This window comes from Rhipicephalus sanguineus, chromosome 9 (genome assembly GCF_013339695.2).
Source record: "Rhipicephalus sanguineus isolate Rsan-2018 chromosome 9, BIME_Rsan_1.4, whole genome shotgun sequence".
In the NCBI taxonomy this organism is placed as follows: Eukaryota; Metazoa; Arthropoda; class Arachnida; order Ixodida; family Ixodidae; genus Rhipicephalus; species Rhipicephalus sanguineus.
Genome location: NC_051184.2, coordinates 7,364,504 through 7,380,304, shown reverse-complemented (window position 1 = coordinate 7,380,304; position 15,801 = coordinate 7,364,504). Strand labels below are relative to the sequence as shown.

At 40.1% G+C, this 15,801-nt stretch overlaps 1 protein-coding gene across 1 annotated transcript in view; it reads right to left on the bottom strand.

Moving 5' to 3' along the window:
* LOC125759901 (twitchin-like) overlaps nt 1-15,801 on the bottom strand; it is a 105,989-nt gene that overhangs the window by 40,252 nt on the left and 49,936 nt on the right. Inside the window, exons 4-17 of the mRNA XM_049419348.1 lie at nt 15,224-15,365; nt 13,255-13,384; nt 11,913-12,097; nt 10,328-10,343; nt 9,685-9,895; nt 8,115-8,205; nt 7,439-7,665; nt 6,153-6,243; nt 5,227-5,447; nt 4,271-4,361; nt 2,904-3,200; nt 980-1,028; nt 796-844; nt 629-705 (exon numbers count right to left, since the gene is read on the bottom strand). Coding sequence (XP_049275305.1) covers nt 629-705; nt 796-844; nt 980-1,028; nt 2,904-3,200; nt 4,271-4,361; nt 5,227-5,447; nt 6,153-6,243; nt 7,439-7,665; nt 8,115-8,205; nt 9,685-9,895; nt 10,328-10,343; nt 11,913-12,097; nt 13,255-13,384; nt 15,224-15,365 — 1,877 coding nt within the window. The remainder of the gene's footprint in view (nt 1-628; nt 706-795; nt 845-979; nt 1,029-2,903; nt 3,201-4,270; nt 4,362-5,226; nt 5,448-6,152; nt 6,244-7,438; nt 7,666-8,114; nt 8,206-9,684; nt 9,896-10,327; nt 10,344-11,912; nt 12,098-13,254; nt 13,385-15,223; nt 15,366-15,801) is intronic.

Genomic DNA, 15,801 nt, shown 5'->3' with positions numbered 1-15,801 from the left:
CAGCTATCATGAACTGCTCTATCCTGCAGGAAATGTATGTGCTGACACTGAAAGATGCTGTAACTATGTTTGAGTGCACAATCAATGTGGTGCCATTCTCAGTACTAATTGCACTGCTTGCTTTGAATTTATAAGTAATTCTTTTTTTCAGTTCTTTGATTTTTAATGAACTATTGTTACTGGCAGAGAAGCAAGGCACACTAGAGAAAGCAAATGACCAAGAACGATCAGTCAGCAGTAAAGTGCAGTTATGTGTGTCTGGTCAACAACCTGTTTTCTACACCTGTTTTAATCACAAGAACACAGTATATAGTGGCTATGTCTTTCCTGCTCCCTCTGAAGAACAAGCTTATCCGGTATATTATTTTCCAGTACTATTTAATTATATCACAACTTGGATCAAGGTTTTCAAAGCAGGAGTGCCAATAACTAGCCTTGAAACTAGCAACTTCAGAAGTCCATGACGCTGTTACTTTGCGGTAAAAAATAAAAAAATAAATAAAAGGAGGAAAAAGAGGTAAGGGAGCTGAATGAGACGCTTTTTAGATAATTTCACTGAGTAATTAACAGTGAATAAATACGCAATGGAGGTCATTGGAGAATCTCAAGGACACAGTTAATAACTCACTTCATCCAGATGACCGTGACCTTGGTGACAGATTCAACACGGCAGACAAATTCGCAGGTCTTCCCTTCTTCAACAGTCTGAAAAAGAAAAGAAAAAAGACATTTAGCCATCAAGGGTAAGTCACAGAAACAACAAAATACCCCACAGGCTGTTGCATTTCAACCTACCTGAGAAGCCAACATCTGTACAATCTTTGGCTTCTCACCCTTGGGCTTTCTGCAAAAGTACATGCGAAAGTATGTTTAATAATTCATCAGAGTCGGCTTCATTTCAATACAGTCACATACTCAAACCAAAGTTATCGAGTTTGTTTTAAATTAAATAAAGTTTACGAAAACACAAACAACTCACGGCTCTTCTTTTTTCTCAGGTTCTTTCTTTTCAGGCTCTTTCTTTTCCTCTGCAATGAGAAAGAGACAATCATCACAAATCTGAAAACAAAGCAATACTCAAACATGTATAGGTGTGCTACAGACGGTAATAAATCTTAGGTGCTGGAATCAGAAAAGGACAAAGAATAACATAGCATGCACGCATGTGCTGTGGCCTCCTTCATTCCTGACTCATCCCAGCTCTTAAAATTTGTTGCTATATTTTACCCATGCCGAATGTCTACCCTACATACTGTGATCTGTCCCTTTGTGTGGCAGGTAATGTTAACAGAGACATTAACAATGATTACTAAGCAAAGTGCTAAAGACACTCAGAAAATGCATACACATGTGTGTGCACTTGCAGCAAAGCTGAACTACACATGCTAGCAAGAACTACTGTTGTAATTCTGTTAAATTTGAGAATGTGGGTAGAAATGTAAAATCGAAGCAGTGAGCCATCATGTCTCTCAATGGAGTGAAGACGACCTTGTTCCACGCACACTTTGTCAATGTCGTAGTTTGCATTTGCCTCTTCCATTAATTATTCCCTGCCACGTATCGTAATTCTTTTATCATTGATCAAATGAATATCTCACACAAAACAAATTTACATGTTCACTCACATATGTACATTCAAACCTCATTACAACTAATTGCATCCAACCAGAAAACAGCTTCATTACAATATCCTCTAAAAAGCATGTAGTACAATTGAGCCAACTTATAATAATTGCAGTTATAACAAATGTTTGATTATAAATAAGGACAGCATAGTGATCATAATTATCGTGTGGCCAATAGCAGCGTACCTCAGATAAAATGATTATGTTGTGAGTTTGAGCTGGTTTAGAACAAACTCATGTGTGATTGCAGAAACGATAATTGCAGTTCACATTAACGTTGCCACGCATCTAATCAAAGACTGTTTTCACAAAGCTGCACTCCAATGTAAGGCCTGAGAGTCGGGAAGCTCCATGCTAGTACACAGTGGAGTACTCCATGAAGTACCCAATGACGACAGGCCTATGTATTTATGGCAATGTAAAATTTTAAAGCTTAGCAAAATGTTGCTGACATCAAGTGGGATTACTTTGTCTAGGAGGACGATGGAACTAGCAATGTGGACTTACGCAAGGTGACATGAGAGCGTAGTTAATGAGTCGACATGAAGCAATAGTAGAACCACCAGCTGTAAGCTCATCAACTTTGGTAAGTACATTGCATTGTTGAAACAGTTCACCTGTAGCAATGCTCTAGTTGAGCAGATGCCTGCTCTGAATAACCTGGAAGCTACAGTTATTGGGTCAGCATTCAAGAAGCAAAGGAAGCTTAACAATTGCATTTAAAAACAATGTTTTTGCCATTTCATTGCTTTCCGTTCCATGGTGTCACTTCAAAACCAAATAAGAAACACATCACGGTCATGTTTTTCTTGTGGTAAACAAATATTGGGGGGTAGGAATTTTTCACTCCACTCTCTGAATAAAACCTGTTCTGGTTCTGGTAGAATAATTGTAATAGCCCCTGATTAACAGTTATTTTCCAAGCATGGAGTGGCAATCCCCCTGGCAATCAGAGAATGGAATAACCTGACCCCCTCCGTTACCAATAGCACATCCTTAGCCAATTTCTCTCAACTAATTGAAAGCGATTTGATAGTTTGGCAATTTTAAGACAGTGTTGTCTTTTTTGTTCTCATATAAGTCAAGTGCCAATGTGCTTGTTGTATGCCTCACAGCCTTAAATCGGGCGACCTTCGCTTGTATGTTTTTTTATCTGTCTTTTTCTTTTTTGATTTGTTCCAAATCCCTTTCTCACTTTGTCCTCCTGTTATAATCCCTACTGTGATTGACAGTAAGTATAAATAAAAATAAAATAAATACTCTGACAGCTCTTCTTACCTTCGAGGTCGACCGCGACTGTCTGAGAGGCAGCCTCGCCCTTGACGTTCTTGGCGACCAGCTTGTATACGCCCTTGTCTTGGACGGCCGGCTTGTCGATTTCGAGCGCCACGGCAAACTCTCCCTGAGACACCTGGCGGATGTGCACCTGGTGGCGGGTGTCCTCGCGCACCTGGGTGTTCTCCTTGAACCAGACCACCTCGGGCTTGTTGGTTGACTGCACGTGACACTCGATGACAATCGTCTTGTGCAGCTCCCGCCTGACCACCTTGGGACGCTCCTTGATCACGGGCGCCACTGTGAGGCAAGCAGAAGAAAGTACGTTTTGAAGAGCATAGGCATAAAATTATGTCTGAGTAACTATTCAAACTTGTGGTCCCAATGTTAAATACAAATGGAAGTCGCATAACCTCCTTAATTTCAGTTCATAAAAAGGTGCAATGCAGATTACAACTAGGTGTGCCATTCACTTGGTGCAACAGAGGAGATTTTAAAAGAATTCTTGGAGTGGAAATTATGCCCCAAGAGTGAAGCCGTGCCCCTCCTAAGGTGGCAGCCGCAACTGCCATCTTAGGAGGGGCACACTAAAAGATTATTGTGCAGGGAAGGGAAGTGAGTGGTTTCCTTCCATGCAGTCCGAGTTAAATATGGCAAATTTTTCCAGACAGATACTGCTCAATGTGTACCTTTGTGTTACCAGTTTCTTTAAGAAGCCTCTTCACTGCAAGAGGCACAGAAATGGAGCCACTGAGCTTGCCTAAGCACTCAAATAATTCAAGGCTCCAAACTGTGCAAGTACTGTCCCCTCTTGTAAAACAAGCCCAGCTCGAGTAAAAGTTTACTTACTCCTTTAAAAAGCATAATGCATAGTGAGAAAATGCGCACGTGATTAAACCAGGAAAGATCTTGTTGGGAGGGGCTCAACAAAGAACATCAAAGGGTTAAGGTAAGTTATTGTAGCAACAAGACTAGAGAGATGTTGGGTGACATTGTATAGCAGCAAAATGTCAAGCTGAAAGAATATAGAGAATAGTCAAGCTGAAATGTGTAGAATGGAAATATAGAAACTGCAAGAGTACACAATTCAAAACCTGAATATTCTAAAACGAAATAAGTAATGATACACATGATGTAAATGCAAAAGAACGCGTTGAATATGTGACTGCCAATCAAGAACAAGGCAATAGCAAACTTTTAAACAGCGCCAGCACAGATTCCTCAATTTTACCAACCCTCTATACAGCACACTATCTCAGAACACTGTTAAAGGAGCTTGATTGTAAGAGTTTCACCAAATGAAAATCCATATGGACAAGCTGAAATGCATAATAAGAGGTCACCATTGCAAACTTTGCAAAGCAACTTACATTCAATGTTTAGAGTCAGGTTTGCATTGCTCTCGCCCGCCTCATTCTTAACGTTGCACTTGTAGATGCCAGCATCTGAAAACTCGGGATCCTAGAACACAGCAAAAATAAGAATACATCAACTGAGAAACAATTCTGAAGAACACAAGCTGCATACATTAAATGTCAAGAAGCAATGCGGGCAAAAAACGGGTATCAATTCTTAATGCCTGCCAATATGAGGCAACCATACAGAAAAAAATTTCAAAATATCAACTTCCCTAGAAGCATGCAATGTTGCCACAACGCTGAAGCAACTTTCTCAATGAGGCGGCAACGTTGTGTCAACATTTGGTGCTACTAGGTTTATTCTTTTCATAACTATTTAGATATGTGTATATGTCGCTTGCATATCCCTTTAATTTCCTATTAGTAAAATGCAAGCCTTTTAAAAAGTGGCTGCAAATAAAAAATTTCGCAACAGGTGTACATTAACATGGGCCTCTAGCATTTCGCCTCCACTGAAATGCAACCACTGCAGCCATGATCGAACCCACGACCTTCGGGTCAGCAGCTGAGCACTGTAACCACTGTATCACTGCCGCGGACTGGGATAAAAATGGAGGGAATACGAGGGATGTACAAGAAATTTGGAAGCATTCCACATAACGTGACAGAAAAACAATTGCAGCAGCAATACTTCGTTGCACCTCACTGAGAAAGAGATGAATTTCTTTAACGCCACAATAGGAAGATGAATTTTCATATTGCGATGGCTGTTTGTGCATGCGCCAGGTGGTTGCCAGTGAGTGCATATTAGTCCTTCAAATGTACATTTCCTTTAGCTGTAAGTGAAAGCTAGTCCCGTCGTTTTCTTTTCCTTGTCTTTCGAGTTTTCCAATGCTTTTTTATCATTTTTGCAAGTGTTTAGGAAGCGTTTGATGAGCTGTGGAGCTAGCAAAAGCCACTTCACTCACCCGAAGTTCCAGCCGAATGTGGTATACATCTTTGTCCTGTTTGATGATCTGCTTGATGCGCTTGTTGTCAGCAACTGAGACACCCTCCTTCATCCATGTGATGGTTGGCTTGGGGTCGGCACGCACCTTGCACTCCATGATGATCAGCTTGCCTTCCTCCTCGGCTGTGATCTGTGGCTTCTCCACGAATGATGGCGCCACTCCAGTTGGTGCAGCAGCACCTGAGATGCCATTGATTGATTTATTGATTGATTGATCAATCGATTGATCGATTGAACAATACTTTGATGGATCAGAGTCATGTCTGTTTACATATTTTCCAAGCCAGTTATGACCAATTGCTAGAGAACCCCAGTGTTGCACCCAGACTTTGAGGCTTGCCACAGCAAGTAGTAATTCCCTGCGTCACAGCGCGGTTTCATGAAACTTGCTAATTGCAGCTCTAGAAGAGTGCAGTGATCATACTGGCCTTTTGAACAATTGTTAAAGAACTTCCTAAGTCAACTTCCATGACAATGAAATAAATAGCTTAATGGGCACTAAATAACTGAAAATTCGGATGGATGAAGCGCACCACTAATAAATTAAAAACCATTATTACACAGTATCATAAAATGCAGAAGCAACCCACATGCATCTTTGCTTCCTATCAAGTGCGATTGATCAAACAATAGCAATATTTTTAAGAGCTAGAGTAGAATGGACAATGTTCCAGTTAAAACAATGTACGTATCCAACATATACTGATGGTTTACATGTAACTTCAAGGCAGCCTCAACATCTGTCCTGAATGCCACCATCAAAAAGATCACTACTCAAAGCTCTTGAAAGAGCATTCTAGTTTGAAGTTGATGCTGTTTCATCACTTCTAAAAGTTCACAGGGGGCTCTCTGCAAACTAGTTGACTGCATTTAGCCATCACTTACCAGCAATGTTGAGGTTGAGATTAGCATTGATCTCTCCGTCTTCATTTCTAATGTTGCACTTGTATGGACCTCCGTCTTCCTTTCCAGGTCCCTAGTTAACCAAAAAAATAATAATGTCTTTAGCTTTCCATTCAAGAGCAAAAAATAAATACAGCAAATGTGTACTCACAACTCTTTCATGTAAGTGTTACAGTACCAATTAAGCTGATACTATGCAGTCAATTCCTTTTTTGTGCAAAATGTACATATGCCCTTACTTAACTGTCTAACTACACAGCTCTTATGCTACAAGTAATAATATGGTGTAACACTATTCAATGTAGCGCAATTTTCACAAAACGTTCTTTGCGAACAATGCAAAACTTCAGTAGACATGAAAATTTTCACGAGTAAGCGGATGTATTTCTTACTGCTTGCCAAAGCTGGTATACATTATGGAAACAGATGTTCCTGCTACCATTATCTCATGCTTCAGACAGTCATGTTTATAAATACTGCTACAACAGAAATAATTTTTTTTTTCATTCCATATATACGCTACGTTATTATTTTTTATTTCTTTACTTCCACAAGATATTAAAAAAAATGCCAATGACCGATAGCAATGTTCTGCCTTTCAAGATTTATTTCGGGAACAAGCAAAAATGACAAAATGCAGAGTCTCTGCAGCTCGTTCGAAAGATCAATTAATTTTTTTAATGACTTTCTTTATGGCCCATGTTTAACTAAGAAACTGATTCAGAGCGGTAGGGAAAAGCATGAGTGATGATATATAGCCTTAATATGTGCCTCCAAACACAATGGCATTTCAGTTTACAGTTTTTCAACATTTCCACTTAGTGGTATAAAGCAGTATTAAATAAAACACAATATGTTTTTTAGTGAATTTTGGGAGTTATGTTAGTAGTAGTGGGTGTTTGTTCATTTTTGATAAATATATCTACATACACGAAGGTGAGGAAAAGGAAATTCTACTGCTGAGTGCACAGTAACTACCTTGGGTGAATACTAACACCTTAATGGCAAAAAGAGCTATTAGCCTGTTAATTTATGCTAGGCAAATACAACTTCACCACTGCTTGGCTCAATTTTGTAATTGCAACGCGTGTTCTAATTGAAAATCCCGATTATATGCAAAGAAGGTCAATTTTCGCGTTTTTGATTTCGCTGTCTTAAGCCAGAAAACAAGTAAAATCAAAAAGAGTTGTCATTGTCTCAATTCCTGTGACTGCATTCCTTTTTAGTGGGGACTCTATTATTTCAAAGTGCTTCACGAAGTTGCTCACCGTGATCTCTAGGGTGATGATGAATTCGCCACCGTCCTTGACCATCTTTGACTTTATGTGGGGGGCCTCGCGGACGGGCTTGCCATCATGGAGCCACGTGAACTGGGGGGCAGTCTTGGATTTTACGTGGCACTCCATGATGATCACCGCGCCGGAGTCCTTTGGAATGATTTTTGGCTTCTCTGTGAAAACCGGGGGCTCGCCCGGTGGTTTGGGTGGCTCTGCGCCTGCATGATTCACACGAAGGTTGTGTCTCAAACACATGATCCGACATTACATGCAGAGATTGAAGGTACGATTTCAGTGACCCACAAGGTGATTGCATAAAACTCATGACAGAATACATATTTTGACTATTCAAATAAAAAAAGTACCATTTCCAGTTGCCTTATAGAACCAGAAATCTTTCCAGCCAGAAAGATTTCAGCTACAGCACTATAAATCAGCTTGAAGTGGATGAATATCCAGCTGGAATATGGCCGAATTCCAGCCGAAAACTGACAATGTCCCAGATGGATGTTCATCCAGCTGGAACATGGAAGTATTTCCAGCTGGAAAGATTTCCGGTTCGATAATGCAGCTATAAATGCAACTTTTTTCATCTGGGTAGTGTTTAACGACATGTAGCAACCCGGGTCTACATGTGCCAGCAGCCAAGCAGAAAGAGTATGCATACCTTGCAGGTTTAGTGTAATGTTGGCATTACTATCTCCGAGGTCATTTACAGCATTGCAGCGGTAGTTGCCGCCATCTTCTGTCGTTGGGTCCTGAATGGGAGAAAGAATTCCACATATTAGTGTAAAACACTGCAAACTAAGCAACTGGTAAGAAAGCTCTGTAATCACCAACAAGTTTTTATTTCACGAAAGGCTGGCCATGTTTGGACACGTAAGTGCATCCAATCTGAGCAAGAAGCAATAAGTTTGAAGTTTCACAAAGTGGAGTTTCGTGGTCACGTATTTCGAAGAAAACTGCCAGCAATCACAATGCCATGATAGTAGTAACCTTTCTATTCTCTTGTTCATTCAATTTAGGTATTAGAGTTATACCCATAGATAGGCAAACTCACTCATGAGTCAACTTACTCAGACTCCGATTGAGCCATGAGTCTGAGTCTGAGTGAGTCCGAGAGTAATATTTCGGTGAGCTTGAGTCCGAGTGAGTCCGGTTGAGTAAAATCTTAGTGAGTCTGAGTCCGAGTGAGTCCGGTTAAGGAAAATTTTGGTGAGTCTGAGTCCGAGTGAGCCCTAAGCGCAAAATATATCTCTTGAGTGAGTCTGAGTGAGCTCCACACATTTTTCCCAACGTATGGTTCTATATACAGAACTTCCGCATTACTATCAGCCTTATGTCTGCACTAGCGTTCATACGCCAGCTCAATATTTATTAATAAGGGCGTGAGTTGAGAGGGAGGGGGAGCAGATTGACCTCCCCCCTGCAAATTCTTTCACAGGTAGTTCTTGATAAAAATATCTCGTGTGAGGCACCTCTTTGAATAAGAATGTCCTTACTGGATAGCAAACACTGATAACTCATACTTGAAGGTACGAGATCAAATGGCGCCAAGTAGAGCACCAATTATGCCAGATATTGGTGTTAAAGAGCATTGACACCATGGTTGAAAAAGCCAATTATACGCTAACAGACTCATGAGTCGACTCACTCAGACTCAGATAGTGCCGTGAGTCTGAGTCTGAGTGAGTCCGAGTGAGTAATATTTTGGTGAGTTTGAGTCCGAGTGAGTCCGGCTGAGAAAAATTTCATTGAGTCTGAGTCCGAGTGAGTTCGTTTGAGGAAAATTTTGGTGAGTCTGAGCCTGAGTGAGCTCTAAGGACAAAACATATTTCATGAAGGAGTCTGAGTGAGCTCCACATTTTTTGCCGACCTATGGTTATACCTGCACTCTGTTTGTAGAGAGCAACACATGCAAACTCTTAAAGAAAAAGTACAGGTGCAGTTATGCTTTTGGTATCTTTCAAATGAATTTTAAGAAAAGCTTGGTTACTACACTTTCAAAGGAAAAAAAGGAACTCCCCTTCTCTGACTATGCCGCTGCATGGCAGCCTGAGCAAATTGGTAAGACATCAGCAGCAGCAATTAGCAGCAGCCATATTCACAAAAACTTGGAAAGGCTCACAAAGAATGTTTTGCATTTAAAAAAAATCGTACTCGTTGCACAGCAGTGCTCTCAAAAATGGTCTCGATACTGCCTTCCCAAAACAATGACCGTCAGAGACGATGCTCACCTTAATCTCTAAGCTAAGCAGGTATGTGTGCTTTGCGGTCTCCTTCTTGGACGTTCTGTGTCGCAGACCGTCGTTGATTTTCTTGTTCCCTAGAAACCAGGAGATCTCTGGGAAAGGATGAGCTTCAAGGATGCATTCAAGGATGAGGGAGTCGCCCTCCTGGCGAATGGTGGGCTTCTTGGGAAAACGTGGCGCCTTGCCCTCTGGAATCCTGCAGCACGAGAATCGCACGCGACTCCAACATTGTACATGGCGCAAATAGAATTCACCTCGGCCGGCTTCAACAGAACCTCACAACTGAACGTTTTCAGGGCTGTGTTTCAGAACAAAAACGTACTCATAACCTTATTTATTATGGCAAAATAATTATTTGGAAAACGGGAGACTCAGAACTCCACTAGAACATGCACGCCCTTCACTGCAATAGAAGTGAAAAAAAGAAAGAAAAGAAACGCATAATAACAGAAACACTCTTTTTAAAAGCGTTCCTCCTCTATCTGAAAAGCTTCCATTGTGCTAAGTGCTTATGCCCCCTACCTTAAATAAAAGCAACACGACTTACCGTATGGCACTATTTAATGACACATTTCAACAATGTGCACATATAATTTAAAAATTGGGAAAAATTTTCGAATATGCTTACTTTGGTTTTCCAGAGTCTGAAATAGAAGAAAAAAGAATATTCATTAGAAAGTCACAAACACATAAGATATGCAAGCTACCAGCAACAAAGTATTACAGTTCAAAAGTAGCTGATTTGCACACACAGCCGAAGCAGCTTGAATGTGAGGCTACCACCTAATATAATTACTTTTTTTACTTTTTATTTTCATTGCGTTATCTTTGTAAATAAACGTGTTTTGGAGAATAAATAGCAAGATTTTCAGGTTTATTCAACAAGGACGTCAGTTACAGGAAAGTGTGTACAAGATTGGTAATACACAAGGAGCCCCAAAGTTAGAAACTGTCAGGGGGGCTCCCATACATGATGTTAACGGGAGAAGAAACAAAATCTACATCATTCAGTGGTTACGGTATCTTCGGTGAGAAAAAAAAATGCACAGTGCGAAAAAACGAAAGTGAAAAATACATATATGTTCAGCAAGGCAAAAAAAAGGAAACTCTAAAGAACAAACAATCGCAAGTTCCAATACAAAATATAAGGACAATATAACATGTAGCAATTGTTATCGCTACATTAAAAAGCAGTTGCTAAGATGAAGACAATTGTTGCAAAAAATATTTCTTTACTTGGTTTTTGAATGCATGTTCCGTGGCTGATGATTTTATTACGTAAGGAAGGGAATTCCACAGCTTGATTCCCGCAAATGTGGTAGTGAACTTGCCGTAATTTGTGCGAACTTTAGGCAGAAGACGGTTATCAAGCTCAGAAAACCTAGTGGTATTATTATTTACAAGCCTTTCCACGACAATGCCATCTATATGCACATTCCTGCGAAAAAGCCTATACATCACAACTGATAACTTCAGCTGAAAGAGGTGATAAAGAGGATGTATATTTAGATTCTGATAAAGTGGCGTTGCATTGGTTAAGAAATGGCTGAAAGTCATGAGTCGAAGTGCTTGATTTTGTAGGCGTTGTAGTTGATTGAGATGGGTGAAATATGTGTTACCCCAGGCTGATATGCAATAAGATAGATGGCTGTGAATATGCGCGTGATAAAGGGAATGGATTATGTGTGGCTGAAAATATGAACGAGTTTTGATTATTGCGCGTATTCCAAAGGTTATCTTGCGAATGAGTGATTGCGCATGAAGATTGAATTTCATATGTCGGTCAAGAATTACACCGAGAAACTTTGTACTGTCAGACATTGGAATTAAATTATCGTCCAGACGCACAGATATAGATTTTGAAAGTACAGTCGGGAAGGAATGAAAGACTACAAAAACGGTTTTTGATGGATTAATTCGATTACTAAAGCAGTGTGACAACTATACTGAATGACAAGCTCAAATAAATTACTATCTTCAGCTGTGACATCAAAATTATATTTGCTATCCTGGTGAAGTCAAGAGCTGAAAAATCAAAGAGAAGGAAAAAAATAAAAGCAGTTAAGAAGAAAGGAATGAAGTGCATATGAAACGTGAGGTGCTTATGAATAAAAATCCCTCCATTCATCACACTGCTGTGACATCAAACAAACATTATGACTTTAAAATCACTTTTTTTATTGACCAGAAAGAAGCAGAGAAGTACAACCTACCTTCGAAGTTGAGGGTAATGTTGGCGTGGCCTTCTCCGTGGTCATTTCGTGCGAGAACCCGGTACTCGCCGCCATCCTCAGCTTTGACATTTGCCACTTCCAGTGCTACTGTGTGGTTGTGCTTGTCGGACACGACTCTGTACTTGTGCCGAGCGTCTTCCTTCACCAGGGTACCTTTGTGGTACCTGCATGAATGGGGCGAGAACTCGTCAACGATGCTCTTGAAGTCTTATAAAGAAAGCTGCGCTGATATGCATATGAGAAAATGCACGTCTGACTGACTCCCTCACAGAGCAGATCAACGTTTGACACAAATTGATGTGCAGTGGGCTAACAGGAATGAAATAACACAAAGTGATGACAGAAGGTCACAGCTGAATTAACACTGCCATGACAGATGCAATGAGAGCTATAGTAATTAGATGCAAAGGCAAATCCAAAACGAATGTCACTAGCGCCATAAACACCGACTCACTAACGACACCACCCAGGTAAGTTCAATGATCTAAATCTTTAAGGTATTGTTTGCAGGCTGTAAAATCAACATGATGGTAAGTACACCTTGTTATAAATTAAAAATGAGCATATTCAATATTCAGAAGCTGAGCTTGTTAATACAGTGCCAACTAAACATTCGCATACATTTCAAAGTTAAGTCCCCATTGACATTTTAAGCCGTCATGCGGTTTTCAAAGAAAAACAGCCCCTTTAGCATGCGACTTCTACGTGAAAAAGCCAGTCTATTTTCTCAGAGGAGATCACACATGACTGCAGACTAGAGAGGAAAGGATTCACAGACTGACTTATTCAATTATCCCTTCAATGACAGTTTTTCTGTGAATATTATGACTGAGTTACTAGAGAAATTGCTGGAGAGGATTATGAGTCAAATTAAACCAGCTGTACTTTTTAATGGGCACTGAAATTTCATAACACATGTGTTTCAGTGGTGTCATACTAGGATCATACTGTGCAGTGTTCACAGAATGAAACGCAGCTTCAAAACTTTAAGTATTACAACTGGTACGCACAACTGCTTAGGATAGCCACATTATGTCGCTAGGAATCTAGCCACTGGCTCTGGTATAAGCATATGAGCCAATCTTTCGCTGATTCGACGTGAATTGAAGGTGGTGGAAATGAAAGTATGCACATTACTTAGTCCTAAATTGTCACGTTTAATTCTGTGAGCACTGTACAAATAAGACAAATGGCCTCAAATTTACAAAGACTGAGGTATCTGTGGTGACCGGCGATCAAGCATGAAACCTTGTTTTCAACAACAGTAGAATGTGGTAGCTTTCAAGCTGCCAGTTAAGATACAACGAGAAAATGTATTCACCATTCAATGGCCGGTGTTGGGTCCGCTACACACTGACACTCAAAAATTATCTTGTTTCCATCGTCAGATTGCCGGATGGTCGGCTTCTCAGTGAACGTGGGCTTTGCCCCTTCATCTGGGAGATCGTCACCTGTGAATAAGGAAGTAAAAGAAAATTTTATCCGTAAATAGAATTTATTAATCTTGCAGAAACAAAGGTGACACCGCCCACATCGCAAGAATATGAATATGAAAACCTTTGTTTGGAAAACCCAGGAATATTTTGGTAAAACTACGTAGTAAAGCTATCACATATAGCAGGAGTCTCAAACTCACATCAGCTACTGGGCTGCAGTAGAAAATTTAGTCCCGCAAAGGGCCAGAACAGTGAAGAAGCTGGAGGCGGGCAGGAGGGTGGGGGGGAGTCGTTTGAACAGAATTTCAGATTTCAGTTGATGTTTCCACAAGAAAAAAAGGCCTGTCCCATATCTCATATATGGGTCATTGCTGACATTTGGCGTCAGTACTCAAGAAACATATCTATACCGATCACCACAATGGCTAAAACCTGGAAGCCGACCCTGAAGTAAAGAATTTTTGTCCCGCGGTTGTGTTTCAGCACAAGGTTTTAACACCGCATGGGGTGCTTCACAAAAAAGGTATACTTAACACCAGTCACGTCTCTGTAGCTTACCCGAACAAAGCATTATTATTTATGATTGGCAAGGAAATACTGCGAGCACCATTTAGAAATGTTGCAGTCAAATATTCATATAAAATATATGGAATGAAGACTGTCATGTGCGAGCCGCAGGCCACTATCGAAAGGTTGGTGGGCCGCGTGTTTGAGACCCCTCCTGACATATAGCTATGAACATGTATTAAAAATAATTACTCATATCCTACAGCAATGCTGTGTTGCCGCTGTGCTTGAGTGCAATCTTGGCTGGCTCTTCTTAAAGGGCGCTCCTATCACAGCACCGCCATCTTTCACCATCACAACCATATAAGCTTCTAGTTGGCATCAAATGTGATGTTGGCAAAATGTGATGTGACAAACAAAATGTATGAATTACTAGCTGAGAGAATACGTGAATGAGTTGTATATTTGAATAAGGTATCCATGCAAGGAAACTTTCGTTTCATCGACCACTCAGCGACAAACTCCAAAAACAACTAAAAAAATCAGTCCTCTGGCTGTTCTGGGTCAACATTTGACACCAAGCACAGTGCCCCGTGCTGGCATTCACTGCCACACAAAAACTTGAAGGAAAAATACAGAGGAACACTTTGCAGAAATGGGAACCAGTGAAACATTAATTCAGCCTTTGGACGTACTTCAGCTCAGCTATGGAGACTATTTTTATGTCCAGCACACTTACTAGGTGCTGAGAGCTTAACTATACACTACAAACTGTACACTGATTATATCAGTTTAATTCAGTACCACAGATCCTTTGCTTCCATAGCCAATGTTCAGGCTGAGTTATAGAGCTATTAATGCTGATATTGTAGCATATTAAATTGCTTCATCGATTTATAATAAATATTTCTGAATATTTGCGATATTCTGAGCTTCTTTGTAAACTGTTACTTTCATAGTCTGGGAATCCATCACATAAAAGTTGTTTTTTTTTTTTTAGTTTAAGATGCATTTTGCATAAAATACATTTGGTTTAAATTAAATAATGCATGTCTCTTTGTACTGCTGTCAGGACAACGTTTATGAAATTAAATATGCCGTATAGAGGCACCATAGAAGATTAGCATGTTTACTGCACATTTCTTGATGGTCATTGTTTTTTTTAATTTTTAAACACTTAAGGCACTTGCATTATGTTCCTGATGCATTATTTTCTCACTTAATTCATGCAACAAATTCAAATGGACTACAAATGGAAACAGTAATGGCATGTAAATGTAGGAAGAAAAAGAGAAAAACTTTTCACTGCAAAAAGAAGAAAAACAATGTGCAATCAACAAAACTCACTGTCAAAGTTTAAGCTGATGTTGGCATTGCCTTCACCAAGTTCATTCTTGGCAGTGACCTTGTATTTTCCGGCGTCCTCAATGGTGACGTCGTCTATTTGCAGTGTCACGTGGTAGGAATTTCCATCCTTTTCCATGTGCATCTGTCAAAAGACAATTATCACTCACTGCTATTACACCACAATAAAGAAAGTGATCTCTACACCACATACACCATTTCAACATGCTTTTTGTAGACTTTACACTGATCTGTTGCCATAAAACTAAACAGAAACTAAGCATGTATTAACGGGGTCCAGCAACACTTTTTGAACATGGTCAGAAAACGCTGCCGATCAGTAGTCGAGGTTTCTAAGAACGTGTGAGCCAAATAATATAGCACTGCACAGGGCAGGGAATTTACAATTACGTTTCAGACAGATAGAAATCACTCGCTCTTCTCTCTGCAAATTACATCATAAACAGGCTTGACTATGTGAATGGAGGGAAAGACATGGCCATTGGCTGATTTGATGGTTGTGAGAACATGCCCAAAGTCATGACGTGTGGTGATGTAGCTTCTTGCTCCTTTGTAGCTTC